The sequence below is a fragment of the Coffea arabica genome, chromosome 11c (genome assembly GCF_036785885.1).
Source record: "Coffea arabica cultivar ET-39 chromosome 11c, Coffea Arabica ET-39 HiFi, whole genome shotgun sequence".
NCBI classification, from domain to species: Eukaryota; Viridiplantae; Streptophyta; class Magnoliopsida; order Gentianales; family Rubiaceae; genus Coffea; species Coffea arabica.
In genome coordinates this window covers 32,667,997-32,689,791 of record NC_092330.1, presented here as the reverse complement: position 1 = coordinate 32,689,791, position 21,795 = coordinate 32,667,997, and the positions used below count along the sequence as shown (strand labels likewise).

General features: G+C 35.1%; 1 protein-coding gene across 1 annotated transcript; it reads right to left on the bottom strand.

The window, feature by feature from the left end:
* Positions 1-1,993: 1,993 nt before the first annotated feature.
* Positions 1,994-21,680, bottom strand: LOC113715704 (uncharacterized). Its single transcript, XM_027239991.2, has 14 exons — positions 18,658-21,680; positions 18,015-18,149; positions 17,672-17,829; positions 16,824-17,031; positions 16,247-16,484; positions 16,014-16,164; positions 15,609-15,919; positions 5,133-6,430; positions 4,237-4,380; positions 3,976-4,133; positions 3,258-3,468; positions 2,713-2,950; positions 2,486-2,636; positions 1,994-2,385 (listed from the first exon to the last, which is right to left on the bottom strand). Exons 1-14 carry the CDS (start codon positions 19,964-19,966, stop codon positions 2,074-2,076), a joined length of 5,022 nt encoding a protein of 1,673 aa, XP_027095792.2. The 5' UTR covers positions 19,967-21,680; the 3' UTR covers positions 1,994-2,073.
* Positions 21,681-21,795: the final 115 nt, after the last annotated feature.

The window sequence follows — 21,795 nt, the reverse complement described above, 5'->3', positions numbered from 1 at the left end:
TTGATGCTGGCCTGAAAACTTTGAATGAACTTTTCTGTTTCTCCAAATTTTCACCTTTAGCCGGTTCTAGGCCTATCTTTTTCTGTGAAGTTTCACATCCTGGCGATGTCTTGGATATCTTCACCATTGGAGTCCATTCTATTGTCTTAAATTCAGGTTTAAAACCATACTTGCAGTAGTCATGGCAAGAGCCAAATGAGGCTCTAAGATAATTAGGCAACACTTTTACTTTCCAGTTGAGTTCCTTCTAAACTCACCAGCTTCACATGTTGTTTTATTCCAGATCACTGGGTAGCAGTTGCTACCTCAGCCATTAAAAGTTGGCAAAATTATATCTAGAGTTCACTAATCCTGCATAAAAGCGAATCATGCATGTTGAGACAGGAAAATACTGTTAACAGAAAACATGAAGGAGAAGAGGAAACCATTCATGTATGGAAAGGAGATTCTGACTGTACTGAGGGAAAGCAGTACCCTTTACAATGTTAACAACTTGAAGAAGTAAATACTAGCTAAACTTTCAAAATTGACACATGCTTTCAAAGCATGATATACTATTGTTAATCCATGTTCTCAAGGTTGAAAGTTAAGAAGTTATCAATGTTTATTTTGATTTTTTTTTTTTAAAACGATACCATTTTTTTAGATATTAACACTTGATAATACAAGAGCTAATTACAAAAAGGGGTAACTGCCCCCATATCTTTTCTAGCTAAATCTGATAGTCATGTTGGGAATGAGCCTTCCCATTCAATATTCCTAAGTAACTTGACTGCAAATTGAGCCATAGAATGGCTGCAACCATTGGCAGTTCTGGGAACAAAAGAGAAAATGCAATAGTCAAAGCTCTTATTTAGGTCCTCAATGTCTTCCAGGAACGTTTGTAATCTACATTTCTGGACAATGCCTGTGTTAATTTGGCTCACAACATTTTTGCAGTCAGATTGGACCTCTATGTTTGTCCATCCTGCAACTTTAGCCATTTCCAGCAACATTGCCTGTGTTAGTTTGTCCATCAATGTTTATTTTGATTTTTTTCTCAATTATCTGTCTTGCTGCATTTTCCAATTGGAGTGCAATGGCTAAAACTGATTCATTTGTCAAATGCAACAGAATTTGGTCAAGAAGCATTTTAGCTTCTAATTTTTTGGTATCTCCGTACCTTAAAGTTTTGATTCATTTGTCGAATATCGTGCACATGTCGAATTTTGGCACTTAAGATGGACCACAATTTTGTGTGTGTATTCAAGTTTTGGGCTTTTAATTACTGAATTATGAAAAATTGGTATTTAATGGTCGGTGTTGGTCAGAAAACTATAATAGCTTCTAGGGTTTCAAATGATATTTACCAATTAGTAAAAGAAAAAAGAGTAAGAAAATATCCATATTAGTGTAAAAATACATAATAAAATATACATAATATTTGACTTCATTCGCAGAAATATTAACTAAGTAACGAGATAGTATATATGTATGTATCCATGTACATACGTATTCTATGTGTGTGAAGGAGAGCAATAATTTATTATTGTCTTATTTTGCATCTGTCAAATGATAAATATCCATTTTGCACCATTCAGATCAAAAGATACAAGAAAGATGATAAAAGACACTAATTAGATCACAAGTAGCAAGCATAACATGTACTTAAAAAATCTGTATACATGGCAACATCAAGAATAGGTTGTAATCCAATTATTTGGGGTGGCTGTTTGTTGTAATTTTTTGACTCTAAGATGTGATTCTAACAAGTTCTCATTTTATGCTGAAACTGTACATTTTTGTTTGAGGGTTCTGTTTTAAGACCTTATTCATGGGATTGGAGATTATTTGGTGGCTGTTCGTCTGTTTGGGTTGAAAATTATTTGACAACTTTTGCCGGAATAATCTTGAAGCATTTTTTCTGATGCGAAGTTATGTGACAAAAATGTGGTTGCAAAAATATAAAGGTAACTGAAAAACGAGTCTGTAATCCAAAAAAAAAAAAAACATGTTGCACTAAAAAATTCTTCTGATAAGAACATGAGATCAAGTGAACATGTACAAAGAAGAAGATCAATATGGATTACTCAACTATCGAGCTTCTAACACTGTGATGCTGAGTTGATTGCCAGAACTATCCACGGTCCCGCTTGAGAAAATCTTATCAGTTTCAAAAAAGAAATTTCTTTCAGTGAAATAGCCAGGCTCCTTAGGGAAAGGTAATTCTCCATCACCAACCAACATCAAAACCACAGATGGCATGCTCGGCCTGTCGTCCGGATATTGTTGTACACAGAGTAGTCCTACATGAATTGATCTAATAACTTCAGACAGACAATAAGATTGGCTGAAATGGTCATCGATCAATTCCTGAAATCTGCCATCTTTGAAGAGTAACCACGCCTGAGAATTCAGGAGGAAATTGTGGTAATTAGTGCTGAGCTGCTCGTGAGAAAAAATAATGTAATGAATGCTGCAGGAAATGGAATGATAGGAAACCTACATGCCCAAGAAGATTATGATGGTGATCAGGATGAGAAAATCCTCTGTTCTTCTTCCCAGTTACAATCTCCAGTACCAAAACACCAAAGCTGAAAACATCTGATTTTGTCGAGAAAACTCCATCGACTGCATACTCCGGAGACATGTAGCCACTAAGATAGAATAAAAAGAGCAAGAATTAACTCAGCATCCTATGGGGAAAATATTCAAAGGTCAAGGGATCCTTACTATGTTCCAACAACTCTTTTTGTGCTTGCTTCAGTCTCAGTTCCTCCAAAAATTCTGGCCATTCCAAAGTCAGATATTTTTGGTTTCATTGCACTATCTAACAAAATATTTCCAGCCTTAAGATCTCTATGGATGATTGTCAACCGCGAGTCCTGATGAAGATAAAGAAGTCCGCGAGCAATCCCAATGATAATCTGGAAGCGTTTTGGCCAATCAAGCAATCTGCTCCGATCATTATCTGCACAAACCCAACTTAGTATCTATGCCCGAATGTAAGTAGATTAATTTTTATAAAGAGGAAAGTTCATTTGACATGAGCAGGTCAATGACCATGCTTTTTGAAGCTTTTTCACTTGAGCATATCATTTGACTACATACACATATAGCATTTTTACCAACACTGTGTTGATTAACTTTTTAGTGAAAGCACAAGTAAGATGAAAATCCTATTCAATTTAAGATGTTTGTACCAGAAAGCAAAAATGAAATGCAGGCTGTATACATAAATGTCTCATTAATTCATGTGTGCTTTTGTTAGAACCAACCGAAAAGGAAGAAGTCCAAGCTCTTATTAGGCATGAATTCATAGATCAACATTTTCTCTTCTCCTTCGATACAGCACCCTAGAAGCTTCACGAGATTTCTGTGCTGAAGTTCTGCAATGCATTTAACCTCATTTTTGAACTCATCAAGTCCTTGTATAGAGTATTCAGAAAGCCGCTTTACTGCAATTTCTTGGCCCTCCTCAAGTGTACCCTGAAAAATGGCTGTTTGTTATTGATCAATTTCAAGCTGGGGATATCCAGTTTCTCTTGTGCGTGTTTCCACAAATCCGGTATTTTTTCTTTCTTTCCTTTTCTTTTCTGTTCTTCTGAATCAGATGGATGGAAAAAAGTCATAATCCTATTAATTATTTAGTGGTGGTGAACATTTTATTTCAAGAGTGTGAATAAGATAAAATACCTCCTATAACAAATAATCTTCTGTTTCCACTAGCTAAAAGCCTTGACAGACCTAAATTACAAATAATCCTCTACTAATTCTGATTGTTTGGCTTATCCTAGACTAAATTCTTATCCTAAGTGCCAAAAGAAAGATGTATTTAATTGCTTATTGTTGATTTTCATGAAGAAAAGTACATTCACTAGAATATCAGAGTCAAAACTAGGTCTAGTTCTTTTGAATTTTAAAACTATCAGTAAGGAGTTTACCATGCAAGTAGCAATGGTCTACCAAAAGAAGCAGAAAGCAAGTAATATTTACCTTGTAAACAGGACCAAATCCACCCTCTCCAAGCTTATTATCTATTGAGAAGTTATTAGTAGCCTGCTCAATGGTTTTCAAATCAAACAATGGCAGGTCAAGGTCTTCCTTGTCACCTTCTGTATTAAGGCGCTGCTCTGGTCTGCTTTCCATTTTCCCTACCAAATGACATATGGGAAGATAAAAAGAAGTAAGAATTTAAGGAAAAGTGTATATCTGGTTACAGATAGAGGACAAACTTTGAGAGGAATATCTGCTTACATTCGCTAGGTAGCTGTTCAGCAAGTTTCCTCTGCCTTCTCTTTTTCTTTCGAGCGCATAAGATAAGGCTAAGGACCAGCAGTAGAAAAGCTCCTCCTAAAGGCAAGCTGATTCCGAGTATTTTTGCTTTGTTAGCTCCAGAGGCTATTTGGCAAGAAAACATGATTATATCAATGTGGTTTTAATCATCTCGTTATTCAAACATAGTCAGATGTTAGAAACAAAAAAGAAGTTTCATTCCCTACAGCTAAGGTTAACAGGATCAATTCTATTATTTAATCCACCACTAATTAGATATTCAAGTGATGCATATCCGAAGATCTAAGGATGTTGCTCATTTGAAGATACTTATATCTACTTAGAACTTCTCACATAAATAATACCAAAGCCTAGAACTAGAGGAAGAAGCGTAGTATGTGCTCAGGCCTTATGCTCTTGATGTCACGAGCTCATGCAGCATTTGCATCTCATTTAGCAATGTTTGTATGGGCAAAGACAATTTAAAAAATGTTCTTGATTAAAACTAGTGCAGATTGATAAAAAGTGAGCAATTCATTCTTCAAATTACTGCACGTAAAAGCATGAAGCATGAAGCCTGCTTCTGCAATTCCTCGTCTTATTCAAGAACTTCTTATATGACTTATGACCAAGCCTATGAGGCTAGAATTGGAGCAGAAGTGGAGTGTGTGTTCAGGCCTAAAGCTCTTGATCTAACGAAATAGCATTTGCATCTTATCTAGCAATGTTTATAGGAGCAACGAAATTGTTAAAAATGATGTTAATAGCTAGTGAACATGATAAAAACTTGGAGATTCATTCTCCAACTTCCTGCAAGTAAGTAAAAGCATGAAGTCTAATGCTGCAATTTTATCATAATATAAGTGATAGCATCATACGTATCTCAGAGGCAGCCATCCTTATGTAGATGTCTTGACCACCATTGACCCTGGTCATATCGATCAAATCACCAAACCAAAGCACGCAGCCACTGCCTTTGCCTGTTATGTCCGTATTCGCATAAGCTGTGCAGGAACAGTTTTTCAAGCAAATTGTGTCGCATTCCTTAAGAGTCATACTCCGATTATACCATGACCACCGCGTATCTGGCAACTTAATGCCTGAATACTTTATAAATCCATCTCCTTTTGGACAATCTAAAGGAACCCTACGCTGACAGCCATTAGACCAGTCTGTTGCTTGCCATTCACTGGGGGATTTTGGCACAAATTTATCCAAACAGCTACAGATTGGAGAATTAGCTGTGCTGCAGATACTGTAGTTGTTACAAAGCCCGTAAGTATCACAAGTATCAGCCGGTGCATTAAGGTAAACGCCCCAATCCTGAGTCTTGTTGTTCCAAGTGAACCTTTGAATAATCCCATCAGTACTAATGATAAGCCTAGAGTAGACAGAGGTGTTAATAAGATCATATCTGTAGTATATTTCCTGAGGATTATTTACGAACTCATAAGTATACAACGGATTTGGTTGAAGGCCTGGCGAACCCCAGCTAAACCTCAGACCATTCCATGGTCCAGTACGAAACCGTGGAGTTGAGCCATTCATCAAGAATTGTTGTGGGAAGCCATCAGGATCCACTCTAAATATGAAATTACCTCTCGAAGGATCAACGCTGCTCTTTAAAGACTGCATGTAAACTTCAGTGCCTTTCACCAAATTTTCTCCTAACTTCATTCCTGGTAAAAGGGTGTCAGTAGGATGCTCAAAGCTCTGCCACAGGTAATTCTCTGGATTATTATCAGCCGCATCTTTAATAACAAGATTTCCTGAATCAAGAAGCTGAGCTACAGGATTCTTCGCCGACCCTGTGGCGTTGGATGACCATACGGCTGTACCGTCCCCATTGAATAGTGTGAGGTTAGCTTGATCAGTCACCCTCAGAAGGCCTTTTGTGTCATTGATTGGAACGTCTCTATTAGCAGTCCATACCACAGTTACCTTGGAAACTTTCTTGTACCATAATCCCAAGTATGTTCTGTTGGAATTAACATCTGGTCTGTAAAATCCCAGTTCAAAAGTTCCACCTGATGAGATGATTGTTTTGCCATCTGCAAGTGGCTGATTTGTGGTTATGGTATCTGTGGAATCAGATACAATAAGGGTAGGCAACAGAAAACAGAAGCAACAGAATCTGTATAAGCTTTTCATTGATGTCTCTTGCTTCCAATTAAGGATTCAAATGTTATCTAGTTCTAAGTTTGAAATAAACTTGTTAGATATACTTCAGAGTTGTGCAGAAATGGCCGCCAGCTGAAAAAGGCCAGAAGCAAAGCTCCAAAACTGCTTTCCAACTAAGTGGTCCCCCAAGTCCAATTTGCCATTTACTATTGGTCTTCGTATAATTAATTCAAAGAATCGTCTCTTTCTTCCATTTCACATTTCTTATTTGGGATATTTTAATGAGTAAACATCGTGAGACAGGTTAAAAGTGGAGTTGCCGCAATGTGAATTGGGGTCCAAGGATCATATGTCCACTATCCTTGTAAAGACGGTACTTATTCAAAAAGGTTGATCAAAACTTTTAGAATGAATTGCAGTTTTCATTCCAAATTAATGGGATATGAGTGCTTTTATCCCCCAAAGGTTTCGATGAAAACAAATGTAGTCCTAATGACTAATTTTTACCAACTACTGTTGAAACAGGTGATATACCAGCAACTAACTGTTAAAGAAAATTTAAAAATCAATAAAATATTGCTAGCCATAAAATGTAGTAAAAGATGGAGCAAATTATCTGGATGACCACCAAACTTTTAGAATCGTTGAGTTTTGATCATTGAACTATTAAAAGTCTGGTTTTAACTACTAAACTGTTTAAAGTTTAAATATCGAGCCATTTCGTTAGATTTAATCATTAAACATGACAGATTTGAGTATTTGCATGATTTACGAGATGAAAGAAAGAGGCATAGTTAACGATTAAATTTGACAGAATGGCTTGAAATTTAAATTTTAGATAGTTTAGCGATCGAAATCAGACTTTGAAAAGTTCAGTGGTTAAAACTCAATGATTTCAAAAGTTCAGTGGTCATTCGAATAATTTGATCTAAAAGATGACTAATTTGTCGTATGCCGGTCATGTGACTAATTTGACAAATGCAAACTCCGTAAGCTGGTATTTAGTAAAGGCAAGATCCAAAACACTTTTTTGAGTATTGATTAAAATCTACTATTTGTCTCGAAAACTTGCATTTAGTGAACGCAAGCAGCCTCTGGATGAGAATATTCAACAAAAGCACTTCTTTAGTAGAATGATTCTGAATTTCGTCATAATCTTAGAGATTTCTCCAATAAAGTCACTAACGCAAGGAAAACAGCTATAATTTGGGTATGTATCTGTCTACAACCAGACAAGAGAGGCATCATGTAGGCTTGAGTATATAAAAGTAAATGAATAATGTATACATAGTACAGGTGTGTTGGATAAAATTAAAATTCAAAAATTAAGAAATTTGAAATCTGAATTCATTGGATTAAGTGATAAGTAAATAGTTTATCACTTATTATTTGGAGTAAGTTTTGCCTAGAAATTCAGTATCACTTAATTCATTCAAATGCTCCTTTTTTGGTTATCAAATGGATCTAAACATGTTAACAGCTGAATTCATTAAATTTGAATTCTGAATTAAGTTATCAAACAGGCCTATGTCTTGCTAATCAAGATAAAGGCTTAGGTTATGATCAGTTAAAGGAATACATCTTGTATATTGAAAAAAAATCATATATATCCCAATTTTTAGATCCATGTATAAGAGATCCAGTTTAATACTTAAAATTTAATGGATTCAGATTTTAATATGTTTAGATACATTTGATAATAAAAAAATAGAGCATTTGAATTAATTAAGTGACACTAAATTTTCTAGACAAAACTTACTTCCAAAATTAAATGATAAGTTATTCACTTATGACTGAATGTAATATACACTCAAATGTGTCAAATTTAGTATTTAACAATTCAATAATTTAATGGATTCAGATTTCAATTTTATTAAACGCACCCTTACTCTCAATCAATTTCGAGCAAAGTGCATGTTTTTCGAGGCCACAATAGAGCCACGATTTACACCATATATTATGGTGAAAGTTGTTTATGCTCATGTCCTTTGAAAATTTAATGGCAAATCCAAACAGCACTAGAAGAAAGTATTCCCCATCTCAATCAACCTTCAAGGCAGTGGGTCATAATGGTCTGATAATCATCAATGAGCAACTTCCAAATAGAACAGTCGAAGACGCGTAAGGATCTTTTGACAAAACTGATCCCCATATCCACTGCCTGGAAGACGACTTAACAATGACTCGGACGCGCACAGTTGACTCTTGATTTCTAGAATATGGAAACAAATATTCATTAGACACTTGTTAACGATACAAACTTCGTATAATTTAATGGTTTAAACGCCTGTTTATGTTCTGATTTCTTCGCATCTACACAACCCTTGAAAATTAGTACTTGAGTTATAATCGATCGCCTTTTAGATAAAACTCTTTTCATAATATTTTATCAGTGAATTTGTCTGACGAGTGTCCATTCGTTACTCGTTAAAATGGACCCTAGGTGTTTATGTTTTGGAAAAGTAATGTTAATTAGTGAAACTATAAAAATGCAAGATAGAATAGTAATTATCAATACATGAATTTATATGATATGTTAGATGTAATTTAGGTATATTAACGAGTGGATATTGGGCACTCGTTAGAAAAATCCTCAGTCAATTTGTGCATTGAAAACTTGTAAATTACTATTATGGAGATGTGAGGTGACTTGCTCTGAGTATCATTTAATATTCCACACTGCAGATTTCTACAAAGACTGGGGACTCCTTGGTCATGGTTTAAGACTGATTGACTTGTTGTACTGCATCACCATTTCCACAAATCCTCCGCCATAAATAATCGCAATGTTCCGTCTTTATTTTTCAAATGTAATGTTTTTCAAAGTTGGTAGGGATGAGAAAACGATAGCTCACAACAAAGTCAGAGAATACTAGAGACTCTTCCAATCTTGTGACCGATTTGGGTTCCAAAACCACTTTTGCCCCCGAATTAACAATCCATAGCAACCTTTTCGTAAAATCATGCAAGTATCCTTAAGTTGTTAATTACAGATTACCCCCATGAACTATGAATTTAGTTGTATTTTGTCCCTTGTTCTCCTCCCCTCCCCGCCCTTTTCAAGAATGCTATAATCATGTTTAAGGATAAAATTACTATTGATATTCTATACTCCCTCCGTCCCACTCTGATAGTCCTGTTTCTTTTTCACACAGTTTAAGAAAAAGTAGTTAATTTCGTTAGAAAAGTAAATTTAGATTGCTATTTTTCTAAAATACTCTCACATTAAATATGGTACAACTTTATGGAAACTTGAATTGATGGTAAAAAAAGAATCAATTCTCATTAAATGGGGTAGGTTTATAGTAACGACTACTTACATTGAATAAGGGTATTTTAGGAAAATTAAAATACAACTACATTCTTCAATTGGAAAGTGGACTACAATTTGGGACAGATGAAAAAGAAATATAGGACTATCAAAGTAGGACGAAGGGAGTATATTTTATTCATGTTTAACAGTTTGAGGATGAAATTACTCTTGATATTTTATGTATTTTATTTTTCATTTTTGATCTTTTGTTTCTTCTCTCTCTCACTCTCTCTCTCTCTCTCTCTCTCTCTCTCTCTCTCTCTCTCTCTCTCTCTCTCTCTCTCTCTCTCTCTCTCTCTCTCTCTCTCTCTCTCTCTCTCTCTCTCTCTATTTTCCTTAGTTATTTTTACATCTTCTCTTGCCACTACTAAGAAATATATTATTGTAAATAATTGATAAATAACACACTTGATTATTGCATATGTTTCATACTATAATGTTTACTTTTCCCCAGATTTTGTCGTAAGTTGCTCATCTGGTATTACTAATTAATAAATATACAAACTCTGATGTTGATATGTTGTAGATGGTGATTAACTTGTTACTTGCGTCACAAAGCATATGTAATCAAGAAACTAAAAATGTTTAGATACAAGTTAACCATTGACACTGTGATTAATCAATTAACAATAGGGATAACAAGGGCGACTTGGGATAAAAGGAAGAAATAGAGAGGAAAGAAATAGAAAAGGAAAAAAGAAATAGACAAAATGATTAAAATAGTAGCTTATAAAATCTTACGGGGGGGAAAAGTGCAACTAGGGTCTTAAATCATGGTGGGTAAACTGCAAGTTAACGTAGTCCTTATGGTTGAAAATTAGGGTTACATTCGAACTTCAGGCCTTGTGTAACGCTTAATCACGATTTTGATTGTCTAAGGGGGCAAAATGCTTAAAAAGTACCATTAGGGGGCAAAGTGGCTTTGAACCAAGCCTGAGGAAATTTACCCCAACTAACCCTAAGTGAATCAAGTCACTTGTTTTCCATTAAAAAAAATAAAGGGATAATTTCATAAATCTTCCTTGAAATTTTTGACAATTTCACCTAATTCTCTTGAGATTTTAAAAATTACATATACCTCCCTTGAGTTTACTTTTTTGGTAAGGAAAACTATTCAATGATTAAAATTTTGACTGAATAACCCAAAATACCCCCATGAAACTATGATGTTCATTTTACCTTCTTATAAAATTCTTAATATATATATATATATATGAAACGTGTATAAAATCTCAAATTCACTATCTCACCTTTACTATTTTAAACCTTTCATATTCTCACATCTCAAATTAGTACCATTTTCACCATGATCACCACCACCATTATTAGTCCCTAAATTCTAAAACCTCAATATAAGTTTTAAAAAAAAATCAGCAACGTTAAATGCAAAAAATTTCACCAACTACATTAATATAACATCCAATATTCCTATCCCTCAAATGTTGGAGTACCAACACTAGCCCCATCTTTTCTAAACCTTCAAGTTACATCTTCTTCTATTATTTCCAGATCCTCCAAACAAAGCTAAAATTAATCTATAATATACTAAAATTATGTTCAGGACATAATTGTTTATTTCACGAGTAAATCTTGTTTTAATTCCATTAAATGTCTAATTGCGCGATGCATTCATATGCATAAGATTAGCAGCGAAATGTTTAATTGCATGAAAACTATTCATATATTAAGGTAATTATGGCCATTTTACAGGGTCAAGGGAAATAAGTGTAATATTAAAAATCTCAAGAGTACCATGAGAAATTGTCGGAAACCCTCAAGGAAGGTTTCTGAAATTATCCCAAAAATAAAAGTGCTGATTTCAGCACCACATAATAACGTTTGCTGTCAACTTGTATGGCTGTGCCGATTTCATTAGTAGACCCTGCAGATCTTCTTCTGAGGTAGTCATTTCTCTTCTGTTATGATTTTTGGATAAAGGGGTAATGGCAGAAAGTTGTTCTCTGAGGACAAGCAAAAATGGCGTAAAAGGTAAGAAATCTACATCAAAAAGAAGTAAAAAAAATGGTAACGACTTTGACGGGGAGGTGCCATATATGGTTAATTATGGCAACAACAATTTTTGACCGTCACCGACATAAAGGGACAGGTTGACAAATGTAGTTGATAGTTTGATCTCAATCTCGCCATTAATGGAGGGACCGAAGTGAAGAAATTGCGGGGAACATGAACTTTAAGCCCATTTTTGTCTTGATTTTTGCTTTACATTTTAGACTTGATTCTGTCTTGCTGGATTTTTTTGATTGAATTTGTGATGCTTAAAACTCTTAGGATTCGTTTGCGTTTAGAGGTTTGGTTGGATGGCTTGGCCTTGAAATATCCACCCAAATCCCCTCATTTGTTTGGATTCTCTTAGGATGGGGACATGAAATTCATCACTTTTTTTTTAAATGATCAACAGTGATTTTTCACTTATTTTCTTGATGAATCGAACTTGTGACGTATCGATTTCAGGAGAAATGTTTTACTAAATAAGTTGCGCTCCATTGTCAAATTAATGGCTTGTTGAAAGGGATTTTGAAATTAGAAGATGATTGATTTTACATTCCATTAAATTAAGTGTCGTTTCAAATCCTAGTTTCATCTACTGCTTGCTGGTATGTTGCTGTGTTAAACAGACTCAGGTATGGAAATTGGAATTAACAAACTGGATAACCAAGTGAAATTAAAGCACCAGTTGATTGGGATCAAATAAAGCTGATAATCCATTAATAATAGAGACTAAAAATGCAAGAGGAAGCAAAACTTGGGAAAGAAGAAAATAAGATAAATTCAAAGAGAGCAAATCCAATCCTGCAAAAATGATTATAATCCTTAGGCACGCCCTGATTCGTGGTGAGGATCGGAGTCGAATTCATCCAAAATTTTTCTTTAAAAAAAGAAATTACAATCACATGACATGAAAAATGAATTGGCAGGCTCTATAAAAAGATGTTTTCCAATTAAATAAAGCAGCCAGAAAAAGAATATGACTAGTCCCCTTAGCAGCATGCATAGAAGGCGTCAAACTAGGTATCACGTTTTCCTTATTCCAGGAACTATAAAAGCGTGATATTGGATTCACGATTTCATCTTCTGAACCAATTACATAATCCAACTAAATTAATTGCCTTTGAATTGAGGGATTTGATGAAGGACTTGATAAAATATATTTTAATAATTGACGTATTACAAATCCAAATGCCTATTAAGCAATTTAAACAACTAAAGTGATTTGGATGAATTTCAAATTCTTCATCAAATTTCTCAATTCAAATAAAACTGGATTTTAGTAGCATTACAGAAGTTGAAACTCTGATAGTTACATGTATTTATAAAACCCTCTCAATCTCTACTCATATCGATACACAATGTTGATTACTTGTGAACAAGTCTAAAGCTTTTCTGATAAAAAAAAATCTAAAACATAGGGATAAGGAAATAGGATAACTATAAAATGTAGGAATTTAGTGACTTATGATATATGCATTCCTAGAGGTTGGCGTTGTTGCGTGAGAAAGAAAAATGATACGTTAGCATGATGTCATTGTCAAGGCGGCTGGCAAATTAGACCTTTACCTTTCAACTTTTTTATTTTTTATGTTTTACCCCAATTATATATGTGAACTTTGGAATTTCCCTGGTTTAAAAAACTTGCCAAACAATGCATTTCAATTAATCATAATTTCAAATCCATTCAACTGAATGCTTTCTTGATATCAAATCCGCAGACCCAAACAGAGTAATTTATTTGTCAAATGCAACAACACTTGACAAGCATTTTAACTTCTAACTGTGTAGTGTTTTCATTAGGCATACAAAAGTTCGATTTTATGCATAATTTAAGAGGAAAGTTGACTACACTAATTTGTTCAGTAATTTCTATTTCTTCAAGACTTAAAGAATCAATCAGATGATAAAACTATTAAATAAATTATTTAAATCCGTGATTGATTAATTTTAAACCTGCACATATGAAACAAGGATGCATCCTCACATATATCAAATTGAATGTTGATATATCCTCACATATATCCTCACAATGTGTTTGGATTGAAATTTTTCAAAGAAAAATTACTATTTTTTTCGAGCACACATTTTTCAATCACACTTTTACCACACGTATATAAAATCGCTACAGTATTTTTTCTACAAAAAGTCCAGAAAAATGCAATCCAAAATATAAATTTGGTACCATCTTAGTTCCTAAAATATAAAGTTTATCTTACTTTAGTCCTTAAAGTATAAAATTTCTGCTTACCAAGTTTAATACTTGTCTCACTTGCGTCAACAAATTTACTTGAAAGGGGCAAATTTTATATATAGAGACTCAAGTGCCTTATTTTAAAGTTTAAAGATTAAAGTAGAAATCTAAGTATGATTGAAGAGTACAAAGTGCAATTAACCCTGTGAAACAAAAAGAAATAGGCAAATGAGTACATCAGTACCTCTTTTACTGCGAATGGGAGGAGGGGCAGGAATAGTTGCAGGAAGCAATCGTTTCGGAAGGTTTATAGCTAAGATTTGGCCCCAAATATATATATATAAGGTCCAAACTGCATCTTGTACATCATTTTTACACCATTTGTGGGATCTACAAAATTTTTTTTTATAATTACACGTTATTGAAGATGAGTTACATTGTGTACATACAAAGTTACTTCTTGTGCATTTTGCATAAAACCAACCCGAACGGCTGTGTCCCACCAAATGTGTCCTTAGATTCGAATTGTAGGTAACACCCTTTTAGAGTGAAAACCACCTCTTCCCAAAATAAAACTTTGGGGCTCCGTGAAATTAATTGGTGGGGTGGGATTTTAAACTACTAAACAGCCAATAGGGATACCGTGACGAACTGGGGCTAAAGCAAGTGGTCATGTCCAAATTATATGGATGCAACTTTTTCCTAAGAGCGAACTAGTCAAAAGAATGAAAACAAAAGGTTGCTCGAAAATTTATGTGTATATAGGAGCTAATGGGAAAAATGGTTATTCAACTATTTAAAGCATTGTATTGGTGATTAAACCTTTTATTTATTTAAAATAGTCATTCATTTAATTAAAACATGCATTTTGGGGCTAAATAGGTATGAGTTTTCATAAGATGAGTGATAAAATATGTCAGCTTTAATTAATTGAATGCCAAAAATTATACTCCCTTTTATGAGTTGGCAAAGCACATTGGCTAAATAAGAAGTTTAGTGACTAAAACATGAAGTTTGAAAATTTTTGGTGACTAATTGCACCATTTACTCTAGAGAGAGGACAAGCATATTGCGTTAAACATGTTGGGGCATATTCTAATTGCATTTTTGGATCCACTTAAGCTTTTGGTTCTCAAGGTTTTGTTTAATCAATGCTATAATTATCTGCTAATCAGTGTCATCTCTGCTGTTTGGGATAATCGTGCATCCCCTTGCCTTTCTTAGTTGCTTCAAAATCCAATCTTGAAACATGGTTAATCTTGCATTTGCTTTTAACCTTGGTGAGAACTTGTATATACGTACCATCCAAATTTTTTGATAAATTAGAAACCAATTTATAGAGGATCATAAGTACTGAAGTAATATAAAAAAAATTATGAATTTTTCTAATTGGTGCCTAATCATGCTTAACTTACCGTGTTAATATACACAATCACAATTAATGTACTCTGACATTTAGATACATTCTCGAATTAGCCACAATCTAACACTTAAATCCCCTCTTAACGAGTGCTCATTAAGCACTTTTTAGCCAAATCAAAAAATTATATACATGTGTATGTATGTACAAAATATCTCATTATAGCCAACACTTCTATGTAGAGAGTATGAGACCTATTTAAAAAAAGTTCTAGCACTTCACTTCTTCTTTTACTTTTAAAGGGAGTATGGAATGCCACAGGCTTTTCTTGGAGCAAACCTGCAAAAGATTCATTCAACTATCGAGCATCTAACAATGTGATGCTTAAAGCATTGCCAGAACTATTTTCTTTCTTGCCTGATGAACTCTTATCAGGTTCGAAAGATAAATTTCTTTCAGTGAAATAGCCAGGCTCTTTAGGGAAAGGTAACGATCCATCACCAGCCAACATAAAAACCACAGATGACATACTTGGCCTGTCATCTGGAGATTGCTGTACACATAGTAGCCCTACATGAATTGATCTTATAACTTCGTATAGATGACAGGATACACTCAAATGGTTATCAATCAACTCCGGACATCTGCCTTCTTTGTAAAGTAACCATGCCTGAAAGTTTATGAAGCACTTGTGGTAATTATGTTGCTCGTGGGAATAAAAAATGAACTCAATGCTGTATGAAATGGAAATAGAGGTAACTTACATGCCCAAGAAGATTATGATGGTGATCAGGATGGCTAAATCCTCTGTTCTTCTTCCCACTTACAATCTCCAGTACCAAAACACCAAAGCTGAATACGTCTAATTTTGTTGAGAAATATCCATCCACTGCATACTCTGGCGATATGTAGCCACTAAGATAGGATAATGAGAGAAGAATTATATCAATATCCTACGAAAAAGTCATGAAATTTAATTGTTAAAGGGCATCCTTACTATGTTCCAACGACTCTTTTTGTGCTTGCTTCAGTCTCAGTTCCTCCGAAAATTCTGGCCAGGCCAAAGTCTGATATTTTTGGTTTCAAATCAATATCTAACAAAATGTTGTCAGCCTTAAGATCTCTGTGGATGATTGTCAATCTGGAGTCCTGATGAAGATACAGAAGTCCGCGAGCAATCCCGGTGATAATCTGGAAGCGTTTTGGCCAATCAAGGAATCTGCGCCGATCATGATCTGCAAAATCTTACATCTTAGTATCTGAGCCTGCATGTAAGTGATTTAAATTTGAAAGAAAGAAAGTCCATTGACATCAGCAGGTCATTGACTATATTATGAAGTTTGAATATTTTTCAGCTTTGGGAGAACAAAAAAAAACGCCCCCTTCATTCATGTCATTTCACTGCATAGATGTAAAGCATTATTACCAACCCGTAAGGAGTAACTTTTGGTGAAACCACATGTGAAATGAAAATTCTAGTGAAAAACAATGTGATTGTACGAGAAAGAACTAAAAGAATGCAAGATCAAGTTGTAATTTTCTATATATTTGTGTATTGTTGTGAGAGAGCCCACCGAAGATGAAGAAATCCAAGCTCTTATTAGGCATGAATTCATAAATCAACATCTTCTCTTCTTGGATGCAGCACCCGAGAAGCTTCACAAGATTTCTGTGCTGGAGCTTTGCAATGCATTTAACCTCATTCTTGAACTCATCAAGTCCTTGTGTGGAGTTTTGAGAAAGCCGCTTCACTGCAATTTCTTGTCCCCCAACAAGTGTACCCTGAAAATTGTTGTATGTCATAGATCAATTTGAAGGTGTGATATCCAGTTTCTTTTGTGCGTGTTTCCATAAATCCTGTATCTTTTTTTCTTTTTTCTTTTCCTTTTCTGTTTTTTTGAATTAGATGCATCATCATATGTCAAATCCCACTAATTATATAGTACTGATTATGATCGGAGGTTGCCAAGATTATTGTATCTTAAGAAAATCGTTAAGATAAACTAGCTTTTAATGAGAGTATCTGTTTAACTAGCTAACAGCCTTGGCAGACACATATCACACACAATACTATGTTCATTCTGATTGTATGGCTCGTCCTGGACCATTTGGATTGTTATTTTTAGGAGCTTTTGTAGAAAAATGTACTGTAATGATTTGATAAGTGTGAAGTAAAAAGGTGATTGTGAAATGTGTTCATGGAAAACATGAAAATTTTTCTGCAGAAAACTACAATCCAAACTAGATTTCTTTCTCATCCTAAAGAGTGCAAAATAAAAATATTTCTCTCTCTTATTTTGGTTGGTTTTCCTCAAGAGAAATACATTGACTTGAATATCGAAATCAAAACAGGTCCAGTTCCTCTGGACTTCAAAACTTTCAATAAGGGGTTAAATTTAACCCGCGAATAATAAATGTTTACCTTGTAAACAGGACCGAATCCACCCTCTCCAAGCTTATTATCCCTTGAGAAGTTATCAGTAGCCTGGATGATGGTTTTCAATTCAAACAGTGGCAGCTCAACATCTTCCTTGTCACCTTCTTCAGCAAGATATTGCGTTGATCTGGTTCCCGTACTAGCTGTTGGATAAATCCCGGAAAGATAAGTAAAAGCAAGAATTTGAGAAAGATTATATGTCTGGTTATAGATAGACAACAAATTTTGAGAGAATTGTCTGGAAATTGACATGCATTCTCATTTCTTTTCATGAAGTGAAAGCAAGCATATATTACACCTTGCCACTAATATAGAAGTATCCGCTTACCTTCGCCAGACACATGTTCAGCTTGCCTCCTCTTCCTCTTCTTTTGAACATTCAAAGCAAGGCCAAGGACCAGCAGTAGAAGAACCACCAAACACAAGCTGATTCCAATTTTTTTCGCTTTATTGGATCCAGGGCCTAGTTGGCAGGAAAGCACGAATGTATCAACGTAAGTTTACATATCTTTTTGTTCAAACATACTCAGATATTTAGGGAAAAAAAGGATGCTTCATTTAGCAGAGCTAATGTTAATAGTATTGTTTTCTCATAGATTGAAGCCAGTAATTAGATAACATAGTGATGCATATTCAAGAGCTCTAAGGAAGTTGCAGAATTAAAAATATATGTACTTGATTAGAATTTCTGATATAAACGGTGAAAGCTTAGAACAGAAGCAACAAGTCAAATTATGTGTTCAAGCATTAAGTTCTTGAAATTTCATGACCTTGCATAGTATTTACATCTTAATGAACAATGTTTGCACGGCCAACGATGATTTGAAAAATGATGACAATAACTGATGCCTATGACAAAAAGTTGGTGATTCATTCTTCAACTTACTGCAAGTTTAAGCATGAACTCTAATGCTGCAATTTATCATCTTTCCGAAAGAAGGTTCGCATAGCGTATGTGACAGCATCATTACCTAACTCAGAGGAGGCCATCCTTATGTAGATATCTTGCCCACTTTCGCCAATCATGGTAATATCGATGAGATCGTCAAACCAAAGCAAGCAGCCACTTCCTTTGCCTCTTACATCTGTATTTGAATAAGCCATGCAGGAACAGTTTTTTAAACAAATTTTCTCACATTCCTTGAGAGTTATGCTCTCATTATACCAGGACCATCTTGTATCTGGCAACTTAATGCCTGTATACTTTAGAAATCCATCCCCTTTTTGACAATCTAAAGGAGTTCTTCGCTGACAGCCACTCGACCAGTCTGTTGCGTTCCAATCATTGGGGGATTGTGGCACAAATCTATCCAAACAGCTACAAACTGGAGAATTAGCAATGTTGCAGATGCCATAGGCATCACAAAGCCCGTAAGTATCACAATTGTCAGCCGGTGCATTAACGTAAACAGTCCAATCCTGAGTCCGGTAATTCCAATTTAACCTTTGAAGCACCCCAAAGCTACTCAAAGTAAGCCTTGAGTAGACAGAGCTGTTAATCAGATCAAATTTGTAGTATACTTCCTTTGGAGTATTTACAAATTCGTATGTATATACCGGATTTGGTTTCAGGCCTGGTGAGCCACTGAACCGCAGACCATTCCACGGTCCAGAACGAAATTGTGGAAGTGAATTGTTCATCAAGAACTGTTGTGGAAAGCCATTAGGATCCGTTCGATATAAAAAATCACCTCTTGAAGGATCGATACTACTCTTTGAAGACTGAAGGTACCTATCAATGCCTTTCACCAAGTCAGGTCCAAGCTTCACCCCTGGCAATATAGTGTCTGTAGGATAGTCATAACTCTGCCAGAGGTAATTCTCTGGATTGTCATCAGCTGCGTCTTTTACAACAAGATTTCCTGAATCAAGAAGTTGGGCTACTGGATTCCTTACCAACCTCGTGGCGTTTGTGGACCATATGGCTGTATCTCTACTTTTCACGAGTGTGAGTTTAGCTTGATCAGTCATCTTCAAAAGGCCATCTGTGTCATTCATTGCAACGTCTCTATTAGCAATCCATACCACTGCAGATTTGGCAACTTTCTTGTACCATATTCCCAAGTATCTACTCCTGGAATTAACATCTGGGCTGAAAAATCCCAGTTCAAAAGTTCCACCTGATGAGATGATTGTTTTCCCATCTGCCAGTGGCTCATTTACAGTTATGGTATCCGTAGCATCAGACAGTATAAAAGGAGGCAACAGAAAGCAGAAGCAACAGAATTTGTGTAAGCTCTTCATTGATGTCTTCTTCTTGCTTCTAGTTAAGCAGTTCATAGGCTCTATGGCGATCTTGTTAGATGTACAACAACTCCACAAGTGGGCACAAAGTTGGCCAGCTGAAAAGGCAAAGCTCCAAATTCCTTACCAAAAACTTTGCCTCCCAAAGTCCACTTCTCCATTTTGCTATTGGTGCTAATGTAATTCATGAACTCTCTCTGTCTTTCCCTCTCACACGTCTTGATTGAGACATTTTGGTGTCAAAACAATCAGACAGCTTAAATCTTGAATTACTATTATGTAAATTGGTGGCCGAGGATCACACAGGTGTATCATGGTTGATAAAAATACTTTTAAAAGTCAATAACACATGTTTGTAGAAGTATACATGTGGGAGCTTGCTTAGAATTTCAAAAAAGAGTAATTATTACAAGAAAGACATTTGGTTATTAACCAGTTCTAGCAATTACGGAAGAGGAACATCATGCAGGCTTGAGTATATGAAAGTAAATGAATAACCTGTACATGGCATGTCTTACTAGTCAAGACTATGACTAATTCTAATGCGCTATGTCAAACTAATTAATCCATAACTTGAAAACACGTGTTCGTTGTGTTTGACAAATATGTTGAAATAACTGTGTCAGAGGCTGAAAAACATATCTAATACATTAAAGCAAGCATACGTCCACTTTTAGATGTGTGTATCAGTGAATTGATCTCAATCTGCTTTTTGAAGACAAAATAGAGCCATGAATTTGAACACCCCCAAGGTTGTGGTGAAAGTCTTTAATGCTTAAATTTCTATGAAAATTAGTCTGAAATCCGAAATGCGTTTCTATCAGCCATCAATGGAGAGTTTGAAGACAGGCCCTTTGTTTCCCTCAAACCATAAGCTGGCTTGACAAATTTGACCCTTAGATATCATCTAGAACCATATCCAATACCACAAAAAAGAACTTTAGTTTCCCACATGTGGCTTTTGGTTCCTGTACAAAACAATATCTCTTTCATTCATGTAATATGTTGTCAATTTGAGCAAGGAAATTGTGAAAAATATTCTCAAGATATGAGGTCATGTTGCTTTGGACGAATTTTCAATATTCTAGAATGTGTTGATTTCCACACCATTGCATATGTCATTTGCGGTCAACTCCTGAATGCCGTGGTATCAAGGAAATCTGCTTCCGAGACAGTCATATGCCTTTTTGTCAAGGATTATGACAGAAAGTAACACCTTTGAGGACATCCAAAAATGGGAAAATAGCAAGAAATTTATCTGCAAAACAAACTGATAGGATCTTGACTTTTTGTTAGGGCCAAAAGATTGACGAAATTTCAGGGAGCATCAAGTTCAAAGTCCATTTTGCTTAGGAATTTTTATCTTTAAAACTTTTTGTTTCGTTTGATTCTATCTTGCTGGATTTTCCAATGAATATGCAATACTTAGAACAGTTGATTCATATGTGAAATGTAACAATGTTTTGCCAAGAAGGACCTAAGCTTCTAAGTTTGTAGTACTTCCATCAAACAAAGGAGTTAGATGTCAATTTCAAGCCTACTTTAAGAGGACAAGTTCACTACAACGTTGTCTTTTCTGTAACTTTAACTCCATCAAAACTAAAAGAATCAATCAGATTGTACCCCAATAGAACACAGGTGATTAACAGAAAAGTTTGCACATAAAACAAAGAAGTAGGCGACCTATTACACTATACAAAATTGCAATGGGTTCAAAAGTATACTTAAGAAACAGGTGATGAAAGCAAATAAATTTTACCCCTTTTGCTATTTCCGAACCTGGCCCCAGATCATAATTCTATTAACACCTCCCTTAGAAAAGTCAAATCCATCTCTAACCCATATTGCAAATTTTGGGATCTCTA